Raw genomic sequence first — 22680 nt, 5'->3', positions numbered from 1 at the left:
ATCCAGCTCTCCACCATGTGTGTGCATCATTCTGTGGTTGTGTCGTCCTTCATTCACACAAGTTCAAAGTTTTTTTTAAATATAATTACATCTGAGATATAATAAAAACAGAGTGTGTTGTCCTACCGTTGAACATGGGCTGGGTGGTGTGCATGAGCACCCTGAGCAGAGAGGTGGTGGTTAATGACTTGTAGACGGAGTCGGCCAGGGTGTTGCTGGCCGTCGCCGCCCGTGCTGTGATCCAGAGGGGGGAGGGAGCCGAGGTGACCGTTTCTGGGAGGGGCCTGTTGACAGGGGCGTCGCCCTCTGCAGAGGACACCTGAGAGACTTTGTCTCCTTCGTCACCTGTGGGGACAGAATGAGGCGAACAGTGATGAAACATGTGAGGCAGCGTCACAATATAATAAGAGGAGAAAAACGTCTTCCTGTCAGATCTGACCTGGCCTCTCAGCGGCAGCAGACCCTGATGCAGCGGAGGTGCTGGTGCTTCCCCCTGGGAAGTTGTTGACTGTGTCTTCGTAGAAAATGTCCGTGACTTGGATTTCTTCCACAGGAGGGGTGTGGAGGTCCGACTGAGGGGAGGGGAGTTCACCTTCACCGGTTTGGTCTGGTGGACTGTTATCCTGACAGGAGGAGACAATGAGACAAGGTTGAATTCACACTAGAACCAACAACAATGCAGAACCTATGACTGGCTATATAATGTACAGTATATGGCTATATAAATGTAGTCTGTTTACCATTTTTGCATTAGGATGAATGGAGGTCAAAATGACCAGTGGCAGTTCTATGTAAAACCACTCTTTTTTTTCTCTGTCTTTTATGCCAGAATCCCGAAAACGCACCAGACGATGTAAAACACACTTTTAGGAAAAGTCATCGACTGGCAGACATAGGAACACTGTTGTGTAAATATGTGGGATTGTAGCCAAGTGGCTAATTTCCATCCCCACGGTGGTTCTAGTGTTGAAGCAACATTTTGGCAAATTCGCCTATAGTCTTAAGAGTAGTTTCATTGCCTTTAAATGTTGGTGCAAGCTGTTTGTAGATCGGCGGTGCAGAGACGTGAGCTGCTGAGCTAACGCAATGGAGGCTCACGGTACATTCACTTTCTCCTCATACACACAATCAAACAACTCATAAACACTCTGGTGGACAAGTTGTGACCTGCACGCTATGAGATAATAATGTATAATTATGTAACATTACTACACATGAAGTAAATACTTGGAACTACACACGTTTTTGAAGTCACTATGCCCAGCAGCCGTGTCTGGGATGTAGTTCCGGCTGCATTTACCTCAAAAACAACTCCATCTCGTAATGTTATATGATTATTTCATAGAATGGTGAATGTGCAGGTCACAACTTGTCCATGGGAGCGTTTTGGAGTTGTTGGATTGTGTATTTGATGAGTTTGATGAGGGAAAAGCGAAAGTACCATGCGCCTCCATTGCGTTAGCTGAGCAGCTCACGTCTCTGCCCCTCCGATCTAAAAACAGCCTGCACCGACAATTGAAGGTAATGAACCTATATGGATTATGGCGATAGGCCAATTTGCCAAAATGTTGAACTATCCCTTTAAAAGCTACCAGTCTAAACACTGTTTCTGATACAGATTCACTGTCCCAGGTGTTTGTTGGAACATCAGAGTCAGGTGACGTACCTCTGGCAGCTCCGACAGAGACGCCTCCTCCGTCATGTGTCGGTGGACCGACGGCAGCGTTGTTGTCCGGGCAACCGGGAAGAGGAAGCCGGGCTGTTTGGTCACCTCACTCACCCAGATGGCTCCATTACCGTCGAAACCCGCATTAGTAAAGGGCCTCTGTGATGGGTCGCTCCTGTCCTCATCGATCCAGTTCTGGTCCATTTCCTCCGGTTTAGACCTGTTCTGACCCGCCTTCTTCTTCATGCTCTGGTTGAGTCGAGTTTTCTGCAGAACTGTGGAACCGGCTGGAGTCTTCGGGGTGGAGCGGGTGCTGAACTGCACCGGGAGGTTCTGGTTTGCTTGCGTTTGGTCTCTTGGTTGGTTCTGCTGGCGTGTGGGTTGGTTCTGGTAAACTCTGGTCTGCTCCACTGGGACCTCCTCCACAGGGCTGTGGTCCTCCGGAGACAAATCCTCCACCAGATCCACCTGATTCTGGTTCTCGGGCTTTCCCCATCTGGTTTTGGACCAGACCTGCAGGGAGGGGAACCAGAGTGACTGCTGTGTGGAGCTGTTTCCTGAGAGCTCCTGCTACATACTGTGCATGATTGTCATAAGTATATACATATCATAAGTCACAGCCGTGCTGCAGTTGTCTTGTTTAATCCTTAATTATCTGGAGAGGTGTAAAGTTGTCTCCATTAACACTGTGAGGAGCAGAGTGTGCACTGCTCTGCTGCAGCTTTTTCTCTACGTCTCTGCTGAACGCTTCCTCCTAACCTTTGGTACCACTCTGCAAATACTCAACGCCGAGCCTCTACTGATATAATTACAATCATTTGCATAATAATTAGTCTCACTGATATGAATGAATACAGTTTGAGAATCAGCTCTGCACAATAATTCAGCACAGATGAAACCACAGACAGACTGTCCTACCTCCCTGTTGACGTCCACATCTTTTGCAACAGCGTCAGGATCCAACTCACTTTCTACAGGAAGCACACACACAGAGACAAATGGTTAATATGGGGCATTTTGTGTTATTCTGTGTGTGTGTGTGTGTGTGTGTGTGTGTGTGTGTGTGTGTGTGTGTGTGTGTGTGTGTGTGTGTGTGTGTGTGTGTGTGTGTGTGTGTGTGTATGTGTGTGTGTGTGTGTGTACCAGGGTCCTCTAACGGCATGTCCACTATGATCTGGTCGCTCCATCGTCCTCTGAGGCCGTTGGTGCAGAAAGCCACCACCTGAACCACGTAGCTGCTGTTGGCCATCAGGCTGGAGATGATGGCGCCCTGCGCAGTCACAGCTCAGTTTACATGAGTGAATCCAAGACTTTTTATGTTTGACACACACAACTCTCAGAGAGAAGTCAGAGAGTGACACATAACTATTCTGTGTATTTTTTTTAATGAACTCAGGCACATCAGTCACTATTGACTGCATAACTACCGTTTTAAAGGTCCAGTGTGTAAAATGGCCGTTAAAACCGTGACATCTAGCGTTCAGATTCTAGATTGCAGCGCTCACTCACTCGCCCGCACTCACCCCTCCCATCGGCAAAGTGACGGTGGCCTCCGAGGACAAAACAACTTGTTTACCACGACTGAGACGACTGGGAGTATTTCAGGAGCATGGAGCGATGAGGTGAAGATCTAAACCATTTTACCATATGTCTGCTGTTTCCTCCTTCTTCTTTGTTGGTTTATTTATGAACGCCAAACTCGCAAAACGTGCTCTCTGGCTGGTTGGATTTTCCATTCGGGCTGCCGTACAAACATGGCGCCGCAAGATGGCGACGCTCTCTAAAGCAAGACCAATTGCTGTATGTATATAAAAGAATAATTATAAGGCTACAAAAACCAAATTAATTTTATTTTATAGTGATTATACACTTATACAAATATATTCATGGGTAGTATATTCAGATTTAGCCAATAAACCTTGTTAAATATTACACACTGGACCTTTAAGACAATAGAAATGTATTATAAATGTCAGCCTTCATGCTTTTCACTGAGAGATTAGAGTTCTTTACATATTAAACTATTGATGAAATCTTAAATTATCAAAATGGTGGAATATTTACTGTGAAACAACGAATACATATGTGTAATATAATTTATAATCTATAAAGCAAATTAAGTCATTCACCGTCCTTCATTTGTGCTTGTGATCTGAATATTGATGAAGGTTTGTGGACATACACAGAAACTACTTGTCACATTAAGGGATGCAGTGACCCTTTAAGAGGCCAAGCTTGACCGTACGTCACTAACAATCAATTAATCACTTTGATCAATCCAGTTCCTGTCCTGTGTAAGTCATGAGCCTGTGTGTGGAAAACGGTGCAAAAATAATTGCATGGAGATGCATTCTTTGGTGAGTGGCTGCCAGGTGCTGCCTTTGTTTGGTCTGTCCTACCACATCCTGGTCTCCATCGGTCCGGTACTCCTGCTTGCTCTGGTCCCGGCCCTGCAGCCTCTGGTAGGTGACGGTGTACCAGTCTATGGTGGTGTCGTAGACCACGCGGGGACGCTCCCACATCACCACTATGGTGGTGTCGTTCTGGGCATCGGCCTGAACGTTCTCCGGCTCTGAGCTGCAGACTGGAGACAGCACAGGGGGAGAAAGAGAGAGAGGGAGGGAGATACTTATGTTATTTTATGTTAAATTATTAGTTTGTGAGGATTCGATGGAAGAAAATGAGAGAAAAAGATCTCTGCGTTCAGTGCTGCTCAAGGTGACGTGATGTTAATCGACTGCACTGGAAATGGATGAAAACAGGAATACATTTTAAAAAGGCCAAGACGGGAAGTGAGTGGGAGGTGTGTGTGTGTGTGTGTGTGTGTGTGTGTGTGTGTGTGTGTGTCTCTATGGGATCATGAATCTGTTACAGGCAAAAAGACCCTTCTCTGAATTTCTGAATACTTTATTTCAATTTCAAAAAGAGCAGCAAAATAAATTGCCTGTGCTGAGAGAGGCAGGGCCACTGAACTACAAAGTGGAGCTCCCTGGCAACCCAAAAGACCCGCTTTACTGGAGGGGCGACTTTATGAAGATGGAGAGCATCGTGAACTACATCTTTTGATGATCATGCTGCAGGGTGAGCAGAATAAGGGCAATATTTTCAGTCATTGGAAAAAAATATGATTAATAATATAATTTAAATTGATCTCTGAGGGGGGTTGAGTTCTCTCCACCAAGCTGCCCAAATTTGGGGGGAAATTAAACAGGTACAGAGACTCAGAGCTCTGGGCCGAGCACAGTAAACTACCAGGGAGGAATTCTTTCATATCATGTCACATTGATATACGAATCCTTCCTCTTATCAAAACAGGCTGAGCACTGAAAGCACTAGAAAGACATTACAGCTTGGGTCAGGAGAGGAACAGCAGAGGCTCTGACAGCTTGGTCAGCTGCACGTGAACTGGCTGAAGCGAGCAAGCACCATTTAAAAAAAAAAAAATTTATTTACTGTAAGTTGGGGAGCCGCATTCTTATTGGCTCGTGAGCCGCAGGTTGGCCACCCCTGGCTTAGGTCATAAACACCATTATTTTGTTTGAAAATAATGTTTCCTGTTTGCAGTATTCATTTACTAGGCTCATTTTTCTATTGGTTTAATCTACTGTATGAAAGGACCAAGGTGACATTTTAGCAGTCCCACATTTTCTTCTTCTCCTGTGTTTTAAGTGTTGGTCCATTAGAAAATATATTTGTGATTTGAAGAACCTGTTTTTTTTTTAGTTTAGTCTAGTTTTTTTCCCCTTTTTTGTGATGAATTTCTATATTTTTATACCTAGCCTCATCAACCTATTTTTATTGTATTGTATTCTTTCCTATGCCATTGCACTGTTCTGGAGCCACTGAAATAGAATTTTGTTCTGTTTATCCACAAGTTTCCGAACGTCATCTATGGTCAAAACCGGGAGCCGGTTTTGAATTTCCGGTGGAATTGTACGTTTACGTTTCCAAGGTTTTCAGTCTTTGTCATAGTTGCGGTAAACGCATGGATCTATTAACGCTGGCTTTTAACATGGATGTCAGTTTGTGTGATATCCATTGTTAAAAGCTGGTGTGATGATCCATGCGTTTTACAGCTTTTCATTGAAAAAAAAAAAATCCATGCATTTAGCGCAACTACCGAAACCATGGAAACGTAAACATAAAATTCCACCGGGAGAGCAAAACCGGCTAAACTGGCTTATGTTTTTGACGTTCGGAAAAAGGTGGATTATAGTGAACAAATTCTGAATGACAATAAAGTCCAAGTCCAGGTCATTGTGGTTTTATATCTCAGGTTAGTGAGCCAATCAGAAGAGGCAAGACATTTTATTAATGTAGCATTGGAGCACTGGTAAAGTACAACCTACAAAATCAGGACGTAGAGTTAGAAAAGAGCTAAAGCACAAAGAAACTTGTGAAAGTGTGTGTGTGTGTGTGTGTGTGTGTGTGTGTGATGACATACTTGGTGTTAGCACATCCTCCACTCCGGTGTATGAGGCAAACACTTGACCCATGAACTGCTGCTGCTGCTCCCTGAAGTTGTTCTGGAGGTAATCAGTCAGCATCACGTATCCAGCCTGCTCCATGGTCATCACCTCACAGAACATCTCCAACTGGGCACAGACACACACAGACACACAGAGGGTGAACACACAGAGGCAGAGAGCCATGTGCCTCTTGCTTTTTCCTGTTTCCATACAAGTTGCCAAAATAAACTAGAAACTGAAACATTTATTTGTGTGTGTGTGTGTGTGTGTGTGTGTGTGTGTGTTTAAGAGGCTTGTTTTGGTGCCAGGCAGAGGCAGAGGCACAGTACTGCTCTATTTTTGGTTGGCTACGATGTGCACGTGCCTTACCACCCCTGCTTCAGTCTTACAAACACACACACACTCACACGCACAAAGAATATACACACAATCACTGGCATGGCCTTACCCACTCTCTATTATTCAGCTACATAATTGATGGTTATTACACAGATGATTTCATCCTCAGACAGAGAGAGAATCCTCCTTAAATGGAATCAGTGGTGCTGCAGTGTCACTTTGTGTTGCCGCTGTATGACAGATTATAACAATACAAAAACCCCACTCTGTAAATTCACATTCGACTAAGCCTGTCACATCGCATCAGCTCGGTGTGACATTTTGGTCTTAGTGTTGTCAACAGATGTTAAAAGATGGCTGACCTGAAACCAGCTGCAAACTACAGTACAGCCACTGACAGCACTGAAGAGAAGTCATTTCTTGTCTTTGAACTAATCACTACAGCCAACGTCCACTGATATTTTTATGACTTTTACATGAGCCTGTGCAAAAAAAAACATATGCCCATGTCTTTCTGTGTTATATCAAAGCTCTACACCAGTGTGACTGCAAGTGCCTGACATTAAAAATTGAGAATTTGCATCATAAAGCTTGCAGGCTCTCATCACACACAATGCTGCATCCATTTAGTCGTAGTAGCAGCTGTCAGTGATTTCAAAAGAAGCTTTTACTGTACATGACTGAGTGAAAACCAGCAACACTCAAGCCAAGTCTTTTCTTTCTTTATTCCAACTCTGCGGGCAAGAAAAAACATTATTCTAGATGTTGAGATTCAGAAATGAAAATGCGTTGGTGGTTAGTGACAGTGGACACTCAACAACCTCCTCAGCTGGAAAATGGAGCCAATATCTGCAGGACCGCAGAGAGCCACTTGAAGCTGGTTCTTAAGCTGAAAACTGTTTAAGAGAAAAGTAGCTTCCATGTGTTGCATAACCTCTAAACTTCTGTGGTCATCTGAAAGATTTATAATCTCTCTGAGGTCTTCTCTGGTTAAATGCACTTATATAATATATGAATAAAATAGAATGCCTTTATTAAAAAACAAGTTGAGCAACAATGAATCTCAATATATAAAGTGAGAATAAATAAATGCATGTCAGTGCATTATGAAATTCCATTTAGAGTTCTGAATGCAAATTCATAATGCATGCATTCATCCTAAAATGACTGCTGGGACTGACTATTGGAGTAATGGATGTGTTGGAAGGACTGAGAGCTCATGAACAATTTTCAAAAATAATGGATATGATCAAATCTAGCAAGAAACTCACTGTTAGCTTTAAGATGACTTGGCTGTTAGCTCTGAGCCTGTTTGACCTAATGACACACCAGGCAGCTGATCAATGATGCCAGCACTGAAGTGACAATAACTGCAGTTCCTTGATTGGCCACTAGAGTGTGGCACCAACAGTAAGTCAGTCCCCATGTAGACCCCCGTGTTAAAGGGATATTTCAACATTTTGGCAAATTCGCCTATTGCCATAATCCCTATAGTCATAGCAGTAGGTTCATTACCTTTAATTGTCGGTGCAAGCTGTTTTAGATCAGCGGGGCAGAGATACAAGCTGCACAGTATTTCAACATTCCATTATTATTTCATAGCGTGGTGAATGTGCAGGTCACAACTTGTCCACCAGAGTGTTTTGGAGTTGTTGGATTGTGTATTTAGTTTGATGAGAGAAATGTGGAAATACTGTTCCCTTTAAAGTGTCCATCTTCACAGCAGAAAAATGTTTACAGCCTGCCAAAAAAACCTTGTGGTCTACAGCTAATTTCCTCCTCCACTGACAGGTCCTGAATGTTTATACAACTCACCTATCTTACTGAAGTTATTAAAGGGTTAGTTCAACATTTTGGCAAACTGGCCCATTGCCATAATCGCTATAGTCATAGCAGTAGGTTACCTTTATTTGTTGGTGTAAGCTATTTTTAGAATCACCGAGCGCAGCCGCGAACTGCTCAGAGCTACGCTACGGAAGCTAATGGTATTTCTTGGTTTCCCTCATCAAACTCATCAAATACACAATCCAACAACTCCAAAACGCTCTCGTGGACAAGTTGTGACCTGCACATTCACCACACTATGAGATAATAACAGAACTGCACTCACTATACCTGGCTTGTTAGCTTAGCCTGTTCACTAGATAATTCGCCAAAGAAAGAATTCACCTTGGGTTAGCCTTTGAGCATGATACAGCTGTACTAACTATGCTAATTGGAACATATGCATTCCACATCTCTCTGACTATTGTTGGATTAGCTGGAAGTTAGGGGCTGGGTCAGACACTGTCAAGGTGGCAACAGTGGAGCAGCTCCCTGACGGCATGGAGGCTACATCCATCTTTACATTATACGGTGTGTGTGTGTGTGTGTGTATGTGTGAAGAACCCTACTCACCTGTGTTTCAGATATGGGTACTGGTTGTTTAAAGACAACCCATTCCACTGTTTCCGAGCAGGGAGGGGCTGTCAGGGAGCCGTTGTAGATGTAATATTTGTCTGTGTTATTAGGCAGCAGGGAGCGCAGGGTGAAGGCCTCCAGTGAACCACTCTTGCCTGGTAAAAACAAACAAAGAAAGCCATCTCAGCAATAGATGATAACAATAAATAACAAATCTGAACAAGCACCTTGAAACAAGATGATGAGAGATTTCTAACATTTGTATAACTGTCAATTTGCACCACCAACACAGCTTTGATGCAGAGCTTTCTTGGGAAATTGAATTTAATCCACAATTTATTTTAGCCTCAAGGATGTTTAGCTCTGAGTTGTGTTGAAATTCTTCCACAATGACATGAGAGGTAAAAAGGTAAACTGAATCTGAAGCCTCCCTGTTGTGACATCACAAAGTTACAGAAGTCCTGACGGCTGGTTTTAAAGCTCAGTTTCTGAATACAGGCTGTGTGCATTTCTCTGCGAACTGAGGCTTTGATGCTTTCACTATATTAATATAGAACCTAGATCTGATTTATAATCACACATTCACACAGGAAATACATTTATTCAATCTTTATTATGGGATGCTGCAGCTATGCCTTAATTGTTACAGTATGACACAGACGTGACCTACCAAACCTGCTGACGGTGTTGACAGCATCTACAACAGGGCTGAAGTTGTCGTTCTCATCCAGACTGATCTGAGGACAAGAACATGGGACTCAAACAGGTGCCAGTCATGTGACTTTCAGAAGATTTGAGGAGAAGCAGATTCATGTCTGACACTGGACCACAAACCAACTGACCTCAAAGAGCACAGACAGGGCGGCCACCCTCCCTCCCTCTCTGATAGCAGCATCCAGACTCTGGAAATCATCTGGATCGTAACTGTAGATCTGCATCTGATGGAGCAGGAAACAGGCAGGTTAGAGGGACTGCTGCATAGTCTGTAGTGGTATTCAGTTTCTATCACGCTTCTGTGGTCGTGTCATGTCCTTCTCTTTTTCATTTATGTCCTACTTTTAGATCATGTTTCATTGGCCTTATTGTGTTTGTTGTGCGTCTTGTATTTTGTTTATATTGTCTGTTGTCTCTGTGCCGTTTGACGGCTGTTTGATTTTATTTATTTTTTGACCTGGTGGTAAAATAGTTTCTCCATGTGGGATCAGTAAAGCTTACCTAACCTTACCTAAAAAATCCAGCCTATTTTTTAGGCCTTTTCTCGAAAATTGCATATCCATAATAAAATGAGTATATCTCTGCAACCACAAGGTCTATTTGAATACTTTTGGTGTCATAGTAAAGGGAAAAAAATGAGGAATTGCTGAAATGTGTAAATTTCAGTATATCTGTTACTGGTGAAGAGTAAATGAAGATGACACACAGAAAAAAATTAATAAAATTAATATTTGCCTAAAAAAAAATCATATTTTTGATGAGTGCCCTTTAGAATAATGCTGATGAAGCTCAAACTCTCTATAAAATCATTGTACAACATGTGAACATTGTCTCTGCAGTGGTTGATTCTGATTAATTGAAGCAGGACAAAATGATTGAGATTTTACTACAAAATATCCAGGCGAACTTTCCAAAATGTCCATTTTTGGCACAGCTTGGAACCACCTGCTACTATAAACTATTGTTTAATCTTTATTTTCACACAATTTGGATAAACTAACTGAAAATAAATCTACTGGAACCGATTGGAAATAACTAACATAGTGGATTCAGTCTCTCTGCGCCCTGCTGCACTCTCAGAGCAGCTTCTGGGTGGGTTTGGCTTTCAGCCTCTATCTCTGCAGCGGAGTGGTCGATTCGAGTGAGTGGCGGCTCATTGTGACCATTAGAGAGCAGAGAATGACGCTAGACCCAGGTCGATGTGATTGGCCGCACTGGCAGCCATGTGACAGCCATGAACCAATCAGATCAGCAGATCCACGTGCAGGCCAACGTGGGGTTGTATGCGCTCCGTCAGGCTTCCGTGCAGGCTTCCGTACAGGGTCCTAGCGCCGTCGGATTTCGGCCCGGCTAGTTCAGATGTAAACACTAGGCAGAGTTCAACTGGAAATATTGTGGATTTACCCATAACACAACCTTTTCACGGCAAAACAGCAAAGGTAAGAGCAAATGTACGACCATGTTTTGGCCACGCAGTGTCTGTTTTTGCTCGACTTTGCTGGTTGTTGGCTTCTCCCTCTGCCGTGCTGCTGCTAGCTGCTGTGTTAGCCGCGGTTGCTGGGGGACGCCCCGATGTTCACGTTCAGATGAGAGGTCGCTGATGTGTTTTGCATAATGTACAGTAGTATACGAGCCAGAAATGTGGCGACTGGGTCCACACAGAGGTGCTTTATGAAGTTTGATGTCTAGTTGTTTGTCTGAGTAGTGTTTGGGCTGTGTTTGGGTCATATAAACATGGTTTTTACACGTTGTAGCCCAGCTTCTGCTGTTTAATTTGACATATAATATGACCATATTCTTTCATAATCAGTGCACTGGGGGCTCTGTTATTGTTATGCATGTCTCCAAGTCCCCCAAATGGGGGACTCTGGATTTAGACACATGTATGAACAGCATGCAGAGACACAGGCTCCCTCTTTACCTCCAGAGGATATTTCATCCCGTTGAGGCTGTGTTCGGACCCGTCTGATGTGGCGTTGCACCGCCCCCAGTGGAAGATGATTCTACTGACACGAAACCTGGAGCTCAGTCCTCCTCCACTCACAAAGAACTCCCCCTCCACATCGATGGCCACTAAAACACATGATTACACATTATCAGATCATCATGTTACAGATTCATTTATAAAATGTTTAATTTAATCGCAGGAGGTAAACGCAGCTGTGGTCGAGGTTGACTCACTGGAGCAGGAGCGAGCGGAGACCATTACGTCTAACAGCTGTAGAGATACAGTAGTTTAACTGATACTAGAGGCTGTTTTCAATGAAAGCCAGAACAGGGAACAGTCAGTTAGACTGACAGGTCAACTGCAAGTAGTTTCTAATCATGAGTTAAAACTGATTGTCAGTCGGGAAAAGAATGGACTGCATTCACATAGTTTTCTGGTGTTAGCAACTACTCAAAGCATCTCTGTCTGTCTGAGTTCATATTTTAAAGTTATTCACTTTAAAATAGTTTTTGGCTGCTTTGCTGGAAAATATGGATGCACATCTCTCACTAAACATCATGTGTTCACCCACAGTAAATAATAAATATCATATTTTTAAATCTAAAATATGGGACATAGACAGGTGTGACTGTGGCAAATGCCTGTGTAGGCCACAATTTCAAGTAAAAAGATGACTGGGAATCATTAAAGGTACATTGTGTAGGAATTACTCCCATTTAGCGTTGCTGTTGTATATTGCAAGCAACTCAGACATATTTTTCATGCTGCATTCATGTGAAGTTGGGCAGACGGCAGACGGACGACAGCTGCTGCACGTAACGGCATAAACAAGTCTCTATGTAAACAAGTGGTCCGTCAACACGAGGAAAAACAATACACGTGACAATATGTTGTCATGGCGATGTCGTGTTGTTTACCTGACCCACGTCTTACCGGCTTTCTCTCGACTTCTGTGACTAAAATGACATCTGGTTTGTTACCGACGGCCGTCTGCCCGACTGCACGTGAATGCAGCATCAGTGTAACGCTCCATTCCTCCTCACTGTGTTACCGCGGTGACTTTTCACAGACGCCACCTCGACCTGAGCCGACAGCTCCGGTGTCTTCGGTGAGTTTCCATGGTTTTCTACCGTTACCTACCCGCTCGTTTATATATGAATGAACGGTAAATTCAGAGCTTATCGGAACACTTCAGTTTGTTGATTGGGGTGATTACTGATTAATGAAAAACATATTTTTGAACAAAATAATCGATTTTCGTGAATAGATAACAGGATAAGTTACACAATGTCCCTTGAAGGAGCTGGGTGGACTGCAGGTGAGGAAATAATACAGAACAAAAGTGAGGTGACAAAAATACACAGTGTTTCCATCAGTGAGAGGCTTATAATGGAGACCTGATTAAACTAATAAGTTTATTACTTTTAATTCCAATGGTATCTCAGAGGAGTTAAATAATTACCATAACAATGCCTCCACACTCTCCTAACTGTGTGGACATTACTGAGGCTTTTTAAGAGAATTTGTTTGACAACAAAATCCAAACAGGGATAATGGTTGAACACATGTTATCATGGTGTTGACTGTAGGACGCTCTGAGCAGTCAGCCAGAGATGGAGCCGCCATATTTCTCTCATAATAACATGGCAGCTACACAGCATCTGTTAAAATATGCAATTTCCTCTGTGGCCTCAAGAGAGAAAAAGGAGATCAATTTTAAGACCATTAACATATAGAGGACACACACATACACACAAGCACAGACACGCACACGCATAGACGAGGCAATATTGAAAAGATGGTGCAGATTGCTCAGACAGCTTTCATTTGTTTCTCTCTCCAGACTTCACTCTGCCTTTCTTCTTTTCACTTTCCCCTCATATCATCCTCATCTCTCTATGCCTGCTCCTCCCCCCTCTCACTATATCTATATCTATATATATATATAAATGTATATGTGTGTGTGTGTGTACATTTAATCCTCTCTTTTTTGCTGCCTCTTTTCTGTTGCTTAGTTTCTGCCTCATCACATTAATCTTCCTTCTTTCCTCACACGATCTCTCAGAGCTCTCCTCCCTCTGGTTGCTTCTCTCTGAATTACTCTTTCTCTCCGTCTCCCGTTCTTTCATCCTCTGACTCTTCCTCCTTTAAATCCTCACTGCCCGTCTTCTTCATTAACCTCCAGGTTGTGATATTTTCCCTGCATCTGAAAAAGTTAAGCTTCTTTCCCCCGTCCAGGGATTAGGATGTTGTGTTTTACAGCACTACAATAATGTCTCAATCATGTCCATAGGCTCTGCTACATCCATCCTTTCCCTGCTTCAATAAGCTCTTGTCTGGCTTTGAAAAGATGAAGAAAAACACTACATGTTGCTTGTCTTTCAAAGCTTCTATGGTTTCTTGCAGGATGGCATTGCTAACACATTAACCTAGATTCAACCCATAATTCAGATGAACTGTTAAGACTTCCCTCTCCAAATGTCTAATATCAACCACTGCAGGAGAAACATTAACATACCGGTCTTCCCATTGTTGTGGATGGTGCTGGACTCTGCTGTCAGCTGGTCCCAGCCCTCTAGCTGCAGGTTTTGGTACTGCAGCCGAACCTGGGTGAAGGTTTCGTCGATGTCCACAGGAGACTGCCTGGCACTGTTACAGGACTGGTACTTCTTCCCCCAGGAGCGCTGGTTCAGGGCACCTGAGAGTGACAAGAGGAGACAGTTAATACATCAACACGCCACAGCCTGAGTGACTGAGACACAACAACAACCTGCAAGTAAATATCACATTATAGATTTAATGTCAGTCACATTGCTCTTTGTGTTTCATTAGTCCAAACTCATATGGAGGTGAAAAAGGAGCTGATCATCAATCTTACTGACAGGGATTACCTGTGTTTATACTCACTACACATTACTGCCTTCTGTCATAATGTTGATTGACATGTGTTTCTGTAAGGCTGGGTTTAGACTACATTTCACAATGCTCACCACGTCAGATTAAATGATCATAAATTCTTTCCGTGTCTTGGTCAGGAAACTGGCAACACTATGAGTAGGACCCTGACCAATTATCCATCACAACCCTGAGCCAGTTCATAGGCCATCGGGAGCCGTCACAACAAACTGTCGATCATGGTTACCATAGCGCTGTGTGTGATGCTAGTGGTCTTTAGCTCAGACACCAAAAAGAAAAGGAGAAAAAAACGATGGTGGAGCCGTTCCTGGTCTGACTGTCTGATCTTCACAGAGGACATGAGGTACGTTAACCAATGTGTTCACCTCAAAACCATTCACTTATACTGAGCACATGAAGCACATATACAACAGTTAGTTCCGACCAAGTAATTTGATTGGACAAGAGACATTCCATGAGTGCTGATATACAGTATAACAGCACTGGGACTTTTTACAGACATTATCACTCTGCGGTTGTACAGGAGCTAAGTCAGAGCCACGCTCCCCATATAGGAGCTGTCCCATCTCTCTGCTGCCTGCTACAGTTATAAACGGACCTGAAAATTAAAACCCAGACCTGACGTGGTCCGTTTAATTAGTGATAATTCTCAGCCTAAACCTGGTTGAAAAAAAAAGAAGAAATCGCCGCAACACCTACGTTTTGACGGCGATGTGTTTTGATAGGAGCGTTAGCTGTTATGATTATCGGTGACATCGTGCCAATGACCGAATCACACCAGTGCTGATATACAGTACAACGGCACTCCCTCTCGTGTGATATTACTTAAGTAAACAATGCATCAGAGCACTCTATCGTCCAGTTGGTCAACATAAAGGTTCACGTTGTAGGAGATGTCAGAAAGAAATTCAAAAAGTTCTAACATGCCAGACTTTCCGTCGGGGAGTTTTCGAGTGTCCTAGACACAAAATCGTGGCTTGTCCGTCATGTTACACTACACATCCATTCGTCGTTCCTGACTTTCAAAATCGGGCCCGACGCTAGAAATTTGTCGGACAAATTCTTGTAGTATGATCCAAGAGGAACTATGCAAGTCTGGTCTCTCCTCTGTGTTGCTAACCCTCCTCCTGGCCATGTGCATTTGTTGACAACGAAGCCGGCGAAAAATCAATCCACAGAGCGGTGGATAACGTTATATATCGTATACGATGTGACAACGTGTATATCTGTGTAGTCTTAACTGTCATAAACAAAAGATTGCCAGTTACAGAGCGCGCATGTGCACAGAGAAGAGAGCTGGGACACCGGGGCGGAGGCCAGGTACTACACTGATGCTGCAAGGTTGGTTTGATGCCAGGTGGAAGGCAGAGAGCCTCCATTCTCACTGGTAACAAGTCACAAGTCATGTAGTTAACGATCACAATTACTCTGGAGCTTTTTAATTAAAGTAAAAATGTAGATAGCCACGGGAGAAATCCTATCCAAATCACAATGGAAAATCTGATTGACTCTTTATGGAGAGAACTTCAGGGTAACTTCAGCACCTTATGAAAATGACTGTCTTCTGAGTCAGAAGTAGGTATGCCACCATCACCATCCCATATCATATGAGATCGTCCTGGATGTGTAATAAAATGCTGCACCTCATATTAAACCAAACAACAAAATGATTAACTAGAAGAGAAGCAGGAAGCTTGATCTTACACCTTTAGTGAACGTGTACATTACAGTAAGAGGTGTAGCATGGTGATGTGGTGTGCTGCTCCACCATCTGCTACATGAGGTCAGCTCTAACGAGGGCAGATGGTCAAACTGTGGTCAAACATGACTGGTTGGCCTCAGGTCACACTTTATTCTAGCACAATCTGTGTGTGTATGTTTGTTGTTAATGCATGACTGCCCACCTTATATTCTATGTACATTTATTGATGTCCTGTGCATGTGCGGATGCGTTTGTAAATTGTTTTTAGAGAGCGCAGCATGAATGTATGAATTCTGTTTAAACCTATTGATGTTAAAGAGGCTTTCCACATGAGAGAATTTTGGCAACATTGAAAAAGGATTTTGCAGCCAAACATGCAGCACAATAACTCCAATTAAAGACGCAAAGGTATATATTTTTTTTTCAATTTCAATTTCAGTGCTTGTTCCTATAACAGACACACACACGCACACTTAACATGCATCACATGCTAAATCTCACCCGCTCTGCCTCCAAAATGTCTTTGTGTGACAGAAATGACTATTTATGAGAGCATGACTGAATTTACAATTTGTATTTTCAGACATTTAAAGACACAAGTGTGAATTTATTCATGACTGCATGTCACACCATCGTCATCTGACATAACATCTGAAAGCTTTTATCTTTTTTTTTTTTTTTACACATGCACATACATCGTCGTCTTATTCATTGTTGTGTGTAAAATATTCATTTACAGGTGCAGGTTACGTGTGCACCGAACTCTTGTATCTGCTGGCATGGGAGCAGGAGCAGTTCTTGGGTTTGCATGAGTGAATATGTTAATTTACTGTGTATCCATTCATGCGCTCTGTCCTCCAGGCTTGAGTGAGAACTCCCACTTAGGCACATTTATCATGCTACTAATATTTCAGCAGTAAAGTTACAGTAGGGGAGGGGAAAAACAGACTGAAGCCGCAAAAAGCTCACAGTGCTGTAGTGATAATGATACATTAGTCAGTGGCATTCTGCAGCATTTGTTTCTCAGCCCTTGTTATTGTTGGAGTTTACAGTACACTGTAAACACAATGGGTCTAATGAGGTCAGGGCAGATGGTTTAACTGTAACTGGTCACACATGACTTAGCAAGTATTGGCTTCACATTCCTGACTGTGTGTGCGTGTGTGTGTGCACGTGAGATCAATCCAAGTTCCACTGTATCAGTTTGATCTTGTTGTGTTGCTGTCAGCGTGCAGCTGTAGTTTGCTGAGGGACTGATGTTCACAAGTGTGATGTGTATGATGTTTACATTACATCACATATTGCCCTGTCCTTTTCGTTTTGTTTGCTTTGTTGTTGCAGGTTTCTGTTTGTTTGTTTGCTATTCGTTTTTGTCATTTGTCATTGTTGTCAGGGATGGTGTTAGTGGATATAATTGTTATTCTTTTTAGTAACACTTTACTTGAATACTTGTTCATAAAACTGACATAACCATGAAATGACACCTGTCATAATCATCAATGAATATGACACTTGTCGTTAAGTGTCATTCGGTAAGTTATCTCACTTACATTGTTTGAGATGTCCTTGTTATGACAACTTGACATAATTTTTCAAGTTTGGCAATTAGGTCTGCTATGACAGGTTATGTTGTCTTTATGTCAAGTTCTCATAACAAGGACATCTCAAACAATGTCAACTTTGCATCAAAAGTGACATAACTTACCGAATGACACTTAAAGCAGAAGTAAGCAATATTTTTGTGTTAATATAAGTCTTAAATAGTTATATCTTCCAACAGCAATCACTTATATAGAGTGTTTGGACCGAAACACGGGTCTGTCAGTCCCTCTGCTCTGAGCCGAGGAGAAAACTTTTCTCGTATCCTACAAGTTTTATCCAATGAGGAGAGAGAACGGCATGAAGGGCTGTGTGTGCAGCCAAGGGATGCGCGTGAATGGGGCGACGTAGGGACGAGGACTGTTATGGTGCGTTCAAGGCAACCCGTAACTTGTGTTTTTCCGACCTGTGAAGTCGTACCAGTTCGATCTGGTACGAGTTCACGGGTCAGAAGTTACGAGTGGCCGTTATAGTGCCCTTTCACAGGTAAAACAGGTCGGAAAAACACGAGTGGGTTGCCTGGAACGCTACAAAGTCGTAAGTTGTGACTTGAAGCTGTAATTTACGGTTTCAAAAGCCTGCCTGGAACGCAGCATTAGCCAAAACGACCGGATCGCATACTTCTGCTTTAATGACAACTGTCATAAGTATTCATTAATGTTTATGAAAGGTGTCATGTCATGGTTATGACAGTGTTATGTCAGTTTTATGAACACGTTTCTGTAAAAAACAAAAAAAGGAAACATAACTGTCGACTGTTAATTTCTCTGTTAATTGATTGGTTACATCATACAACATACATACCTCATATATAAGTCTTTTATACTTATATATGATGTATGACGTAATTAACAGAGAAATTAACAGTCCAGCAGACTTGTCGTTGACACCCAAGCATCAGACAGACAGGAGGCCATGTAACAACCAATAAATGCTGGTAAATTGACTGTAGAGCTTTTCATTCAAAGCTCTTTACCCTATAAGCCACATTCACATTCATAGGTTTTCATAAAGCAAAAAATACACACATGCAGTGATGGAGCAGCCCTGGGTCAGTTAGAGAAGAGGACTGCCCACCTTCTCCTGGCACCCTGCTCTCCATCCTCAGCCAAACAACAAACCACAGTTACAACAGAGAGACCTCAAGCTCATGCTCTCCTTCCAAAATCTCACACTGGTCCTGTCTGTAGTTCCAAGTCACTATGTATGTGCTCTTTTATTGGCAGTGGAATCAGTTCCACAATCAGACCACAGGTGTTCATCAGCTCCAGCTTCAATCAGCACAGTTATATTCATTTCTACCAGTCTGCCAGCTGATGGCTCACTCTGTCTACTGCCACCGTGTGTGTGCTCTGTAAGTGCATGTGGTGATACTGGTCCCTGCAACTGTGTGTGTCTCCTTAGTCTGAACGGAAATGGATTCAATATATTTTGAGTTGGTTTAAAACAATTATTTTTAGTGTAAGTGGGTTTTAGAGATCTACTAGATCGACCTGCTCAGTAGAATAAAGCCTCCACATCTTACAGAACATACAGTCATTCAGTGGCAATTAAAGGTCAAAAGACAACACATTCAAAGTGTGTGTGTGTGTGTGTGCCAGTGAAATCACAGCGGGTCATGAGCATGTTGATGACCACATCAGACCAGACCACAGTCACACAGACACACTTAGTGAATTACTCCTATGCCTCTTTTCCAACCTGTCAGCGACTTGTTGCCATGACAGCAAAGGGAATAAAACAAAATTCCCCTGGAGCTAAAAGCGACACATTCCTGCCTTTATATAAATCCTTACACACACACACATACACACAGTCAAGAAGTCAAATTTAGATGATTAAATATGGAAATTACATTTCACATCTCTGAGTTCCACTTATTTTTCCTCAGTCGTCCCAGAATAAAGTCTGATGATGCTGCTGGTGTAAAGACGTTCTACCTGTTGTCTCTGTAATCTGGAGTCTTTCCCAGCAGAGTCTGCCATTTACGATCATAAATTAGAATCAGTATTGTTTAGTTTCATCCTCTCCCCTCTTTGTCTTCATCAGCTTATCTGGCTGGCTCTGCTGTTATAGCCCACTAACTTGTCTTGCATTTAGAGGCTCTTCCAGCTTTTATACTAGATTTTAATTAATAAGGCTTTGAGAGAGAACGTATTGAGCATATTTCAGTATGGGTCTAATTAGGGATGCCTTGATTGATCAGCCAATTATCAAAAATATACAGGTGCATCTCAATAAATAAGAATATCATGAAAAAGTTTACCTACATGTATGTCAGTAATTTAATTCAAAAAGTGAAACTAATACATTATATAGACCCATTCCACACAGCATGTGTTCATTTATTTCATGTCTTTATTTATTTTATTTTATTTTATTGTAATGATTATGGCTTACATTTAAGGAAGACCTAAAATTCAGAATCACAAACAAATTTGAATATTACAAAAGCCAAATTTAAAAAAAATCATTTTTAATATGGAAGTGTTGACCTCCTGAAAAGTTTGTCCATATATATGCACACTGTAACTTTGTTGGGGCTATTAGACTTGAACCACTGAAAGGGACCTTTCCATGATATTCTAATTTACTGAGATGCACCTGTACAGTATGTGACTAGTAGATAATAGGGATTTACCTGTGGGTTAACACTCTGTTGTCTGAGGCTGTGTGCTGCAGTCTCACCTCTAACTCTGTGCAATGTGCTGACCACTAAAACAAAACAACATGTCTGTGTGGTGTCATGGTGTGGTGTGGTCTAAGACAGAACAATCTGCAATTCAGCCAAAAATGATCATTACTGGCTGTGGACTGGCCCAATTCACTTGATGGTAAGTGGTCTTTGCACATGTATAGAGCTTTTCTAGTCTCTTGGACCACTCAAAGCGCTTTACACAGTTTTTGTCACATTTGCCCTTTCACACACACATTCATACAGCGCTGTTCGTAGGAAGCTAATCATTTACACACATTCACACAGCCGATGACACATCAGAGTGGGTGCCCAAGGAAACTTGGACATTTGGACTGGAGGAACTTGGAATCGAACCACCTCCGGTTAGTGAAGACTCGCTCTACCCCCTGAGCCACAGCCGCCCTACAACATGATCGTATCAGAATCAGTGGCAAAGAAAAACATTATCACCACATCCCTTGTTACAGTGATACAACAAGTAAGAGCTCTTTTTGTAATTACACCTCTTGAAGAGGAATGATTTCAGCACTCATTTCTTAAACTACAGACTCAATCTGGATACTGTATATGAATTCTTTAAAAGTGATAATAACAGAACATTACGAGACAGAGTTGTTTTCGAGGCAAATGCAGAGACTGCTTGCTGAAAAACTGCCCCTGACGGGAATGCGCATCAGCAGTTTTGCATGAATTTACCTCGAAAACAACTCTGTCTCCTAACGTTCTGTTATTATCTCATAGTGTGGTGAATGTGCAGATCACAACTTGTCCACCAGAGCGTTTTGGAGTTGTTGGATTGTGTATTTGATGAGTTTGATGAGGGAAACCAAGAAATCCCATGAGCCTCCGTAGCGTAGCTCTGAGCAGCTCACGGCTCTGCTCCGCCGTTCTAAAAATAGCTTGCACCGACAATTAAAGGTAACGAACCTACTGCTATGACGGGATTATGGCAATGGGCCAACTATCCCTTTAAGTGTATTCTAGTTTATCAAATAAAGTCAAGAAAGAGTGGAGACGTGTGGAAACTTTGGGGAGGAACTTTGCTCTCTGCAACTGCCAGAGGAGCATCCAGCTGTTAAAGTGGTCTAGACAGAAACCATTTACACCTGATGCTGCAGCTCTTGACCATAACACTCACCCCTCAGCGTCAAGGGAGGAGGGGTGAGACGAGAGGGGACATGAAAGGGGAGGAGAGTGCAGAGAGGACAAACAGAGGAGACACAGCTGCAGGGGACATAATTGGTAAAAGCAGAGGAGCCGGAGGAGGAGAGTGTGTGAGTGTGAATGTGTGTATTTACCCTCATAAACTACACGGTGTGTGTTGCAGATGTATAAAAAGGGCTCATTAACACAGAAAGGTGTTTTATGTACTGAGTTTCTGTCCTGCTGAAGCTGACACCAAAGGTCCTTGGACGGTGCATGTGCTGCGCTAATGCCTGCACACACACACACACACACACACACAGCTGATTTTAGTTTGTGTGAAAAGGTTGTGCTTTGCTGAGAGAGCTAACTGTTGAGAAAACATGCAGGATTATTAAATTGAATAATGTAGACCTCGACTCTTCTGGCGACTGTCTGCTCCTGTTTGCATCACCGCTGGCAAAAATAGCTGAATATGTATCAAATATTAAAAACAGAAAATGTCTCTTGGCTCAGTTTAACCCACCCTGCCTCCGAATCTGCATTATTGTCTAAGCAGCATGAGGCAGAAGTAGCTGAGCAGTTTAACCTCATTTTATTTAGAGACAGCCCTCTGCCTCCTCAATGATTTAGCAGTTTGCAGTTAGACAAAGTTTGAGAACGGATAAAATAATCATAATATAATTCATAACTACTAAAGATTATTCATAGCCCAATTACTTAAACAGGCTAACTGTTTAGTCTACAGAATGAAACTAGCATCACCCCCTCATGGCTCAAAGGTGTTTTCTAAATTCTCCAGATTTTGTAATCACAAGACCAGAATCTTGTTTTGTAAGGTCACTGACTGTTGCTTTGACCTTTGACCTTTAGCTACCAAATTTGAGTTAGTCCTCGAGTCCAGGCAAATGTTTTTACCAAATTAAAAGAAATTCTCACAAGGCATTATGGAGATATTGCATTTACAAGGACAAAACACCTTTTCTAAACTCACCATGACCATGAATCTAATCAGTCCTGGTGAATGTTCAAATCTGAGCTTCCTTTGAGGTGTTATACTGCCCACAAGACTGGGATGTACAGACA

At 42.5% G+C, this 22680-nt stretch overlaps 1 protein-coding gene across 3 annotated transcripts in view; it reads right to left on the bottom strand.

The window, feature by feature from the left end:
• Window positions 1-22680, bottom strand: part of ptprz1b (protein tyrosine phosphatase receptor type Z1b) — a 100990-nt gene that overhangs the window by 19267 nt on the left and 59043 nt on the right. For 2 of the 3 annotated variants that reach the window (XM_085769822.1, XM_085769824.1), the window contains exons 3-14: window positions 14055-14234; window positions 11510-11661; window positions 9717-9812; window positions 9545-9611; window positions 8872-9029; window positions 6111-6261; window positions 4066-4250; window positions 2810-2936; window positions 2585-2637; window positions 1667-2179; window positions 440-623; window positions 127-345 (exon numbers count right to left, since the gene is read on the bottom strand). In XM_085769822.1, coding sequence (XP_085625948.1) covers window positions 127-345; window positions 440-623; window positions 1667-2179; window positions 2585-2637; window positions 2810-2936; window positions 4066-4250; window positions 6111-6261; window positions 8872-9029; window positions 9545-9611; window positions 9717-9812; window positions 11510-11661; window positions 14055-14234 — 2085 coding nt within the window. The remainder of the gene's footprint in view (window positions 1-126; window positions 346-439; window positions 624-1666; window positions 2180-2584; window positions 2638-2809; window positions 2937-4065; window positions 4251-6110; window positions 6262-8871; window positions 9030-9544; window positions 9612-9716; window positions 9813-11509; window positions 11662-14054; window positions 14235-22680) is intronic. The other variant, XM_085769823.1, reaches the window with a different exon arrangement.

This window comes from Trachurus japonicus, chromosome 23, assembly GCF_045865225.1.
Source record: "Trachurus japonicus isolate A0001 chromosome 23, Traja_1.0".
Lineage (NCBI taxonomy): Eukaryota > Metazoa > Chordata > Actinopteri > Carangiformes > Carangidae > Trachurus > Trachurus japonicus.
This window is presented reverse-complemented; position numbering and strand designations above follow the sequence as displayed.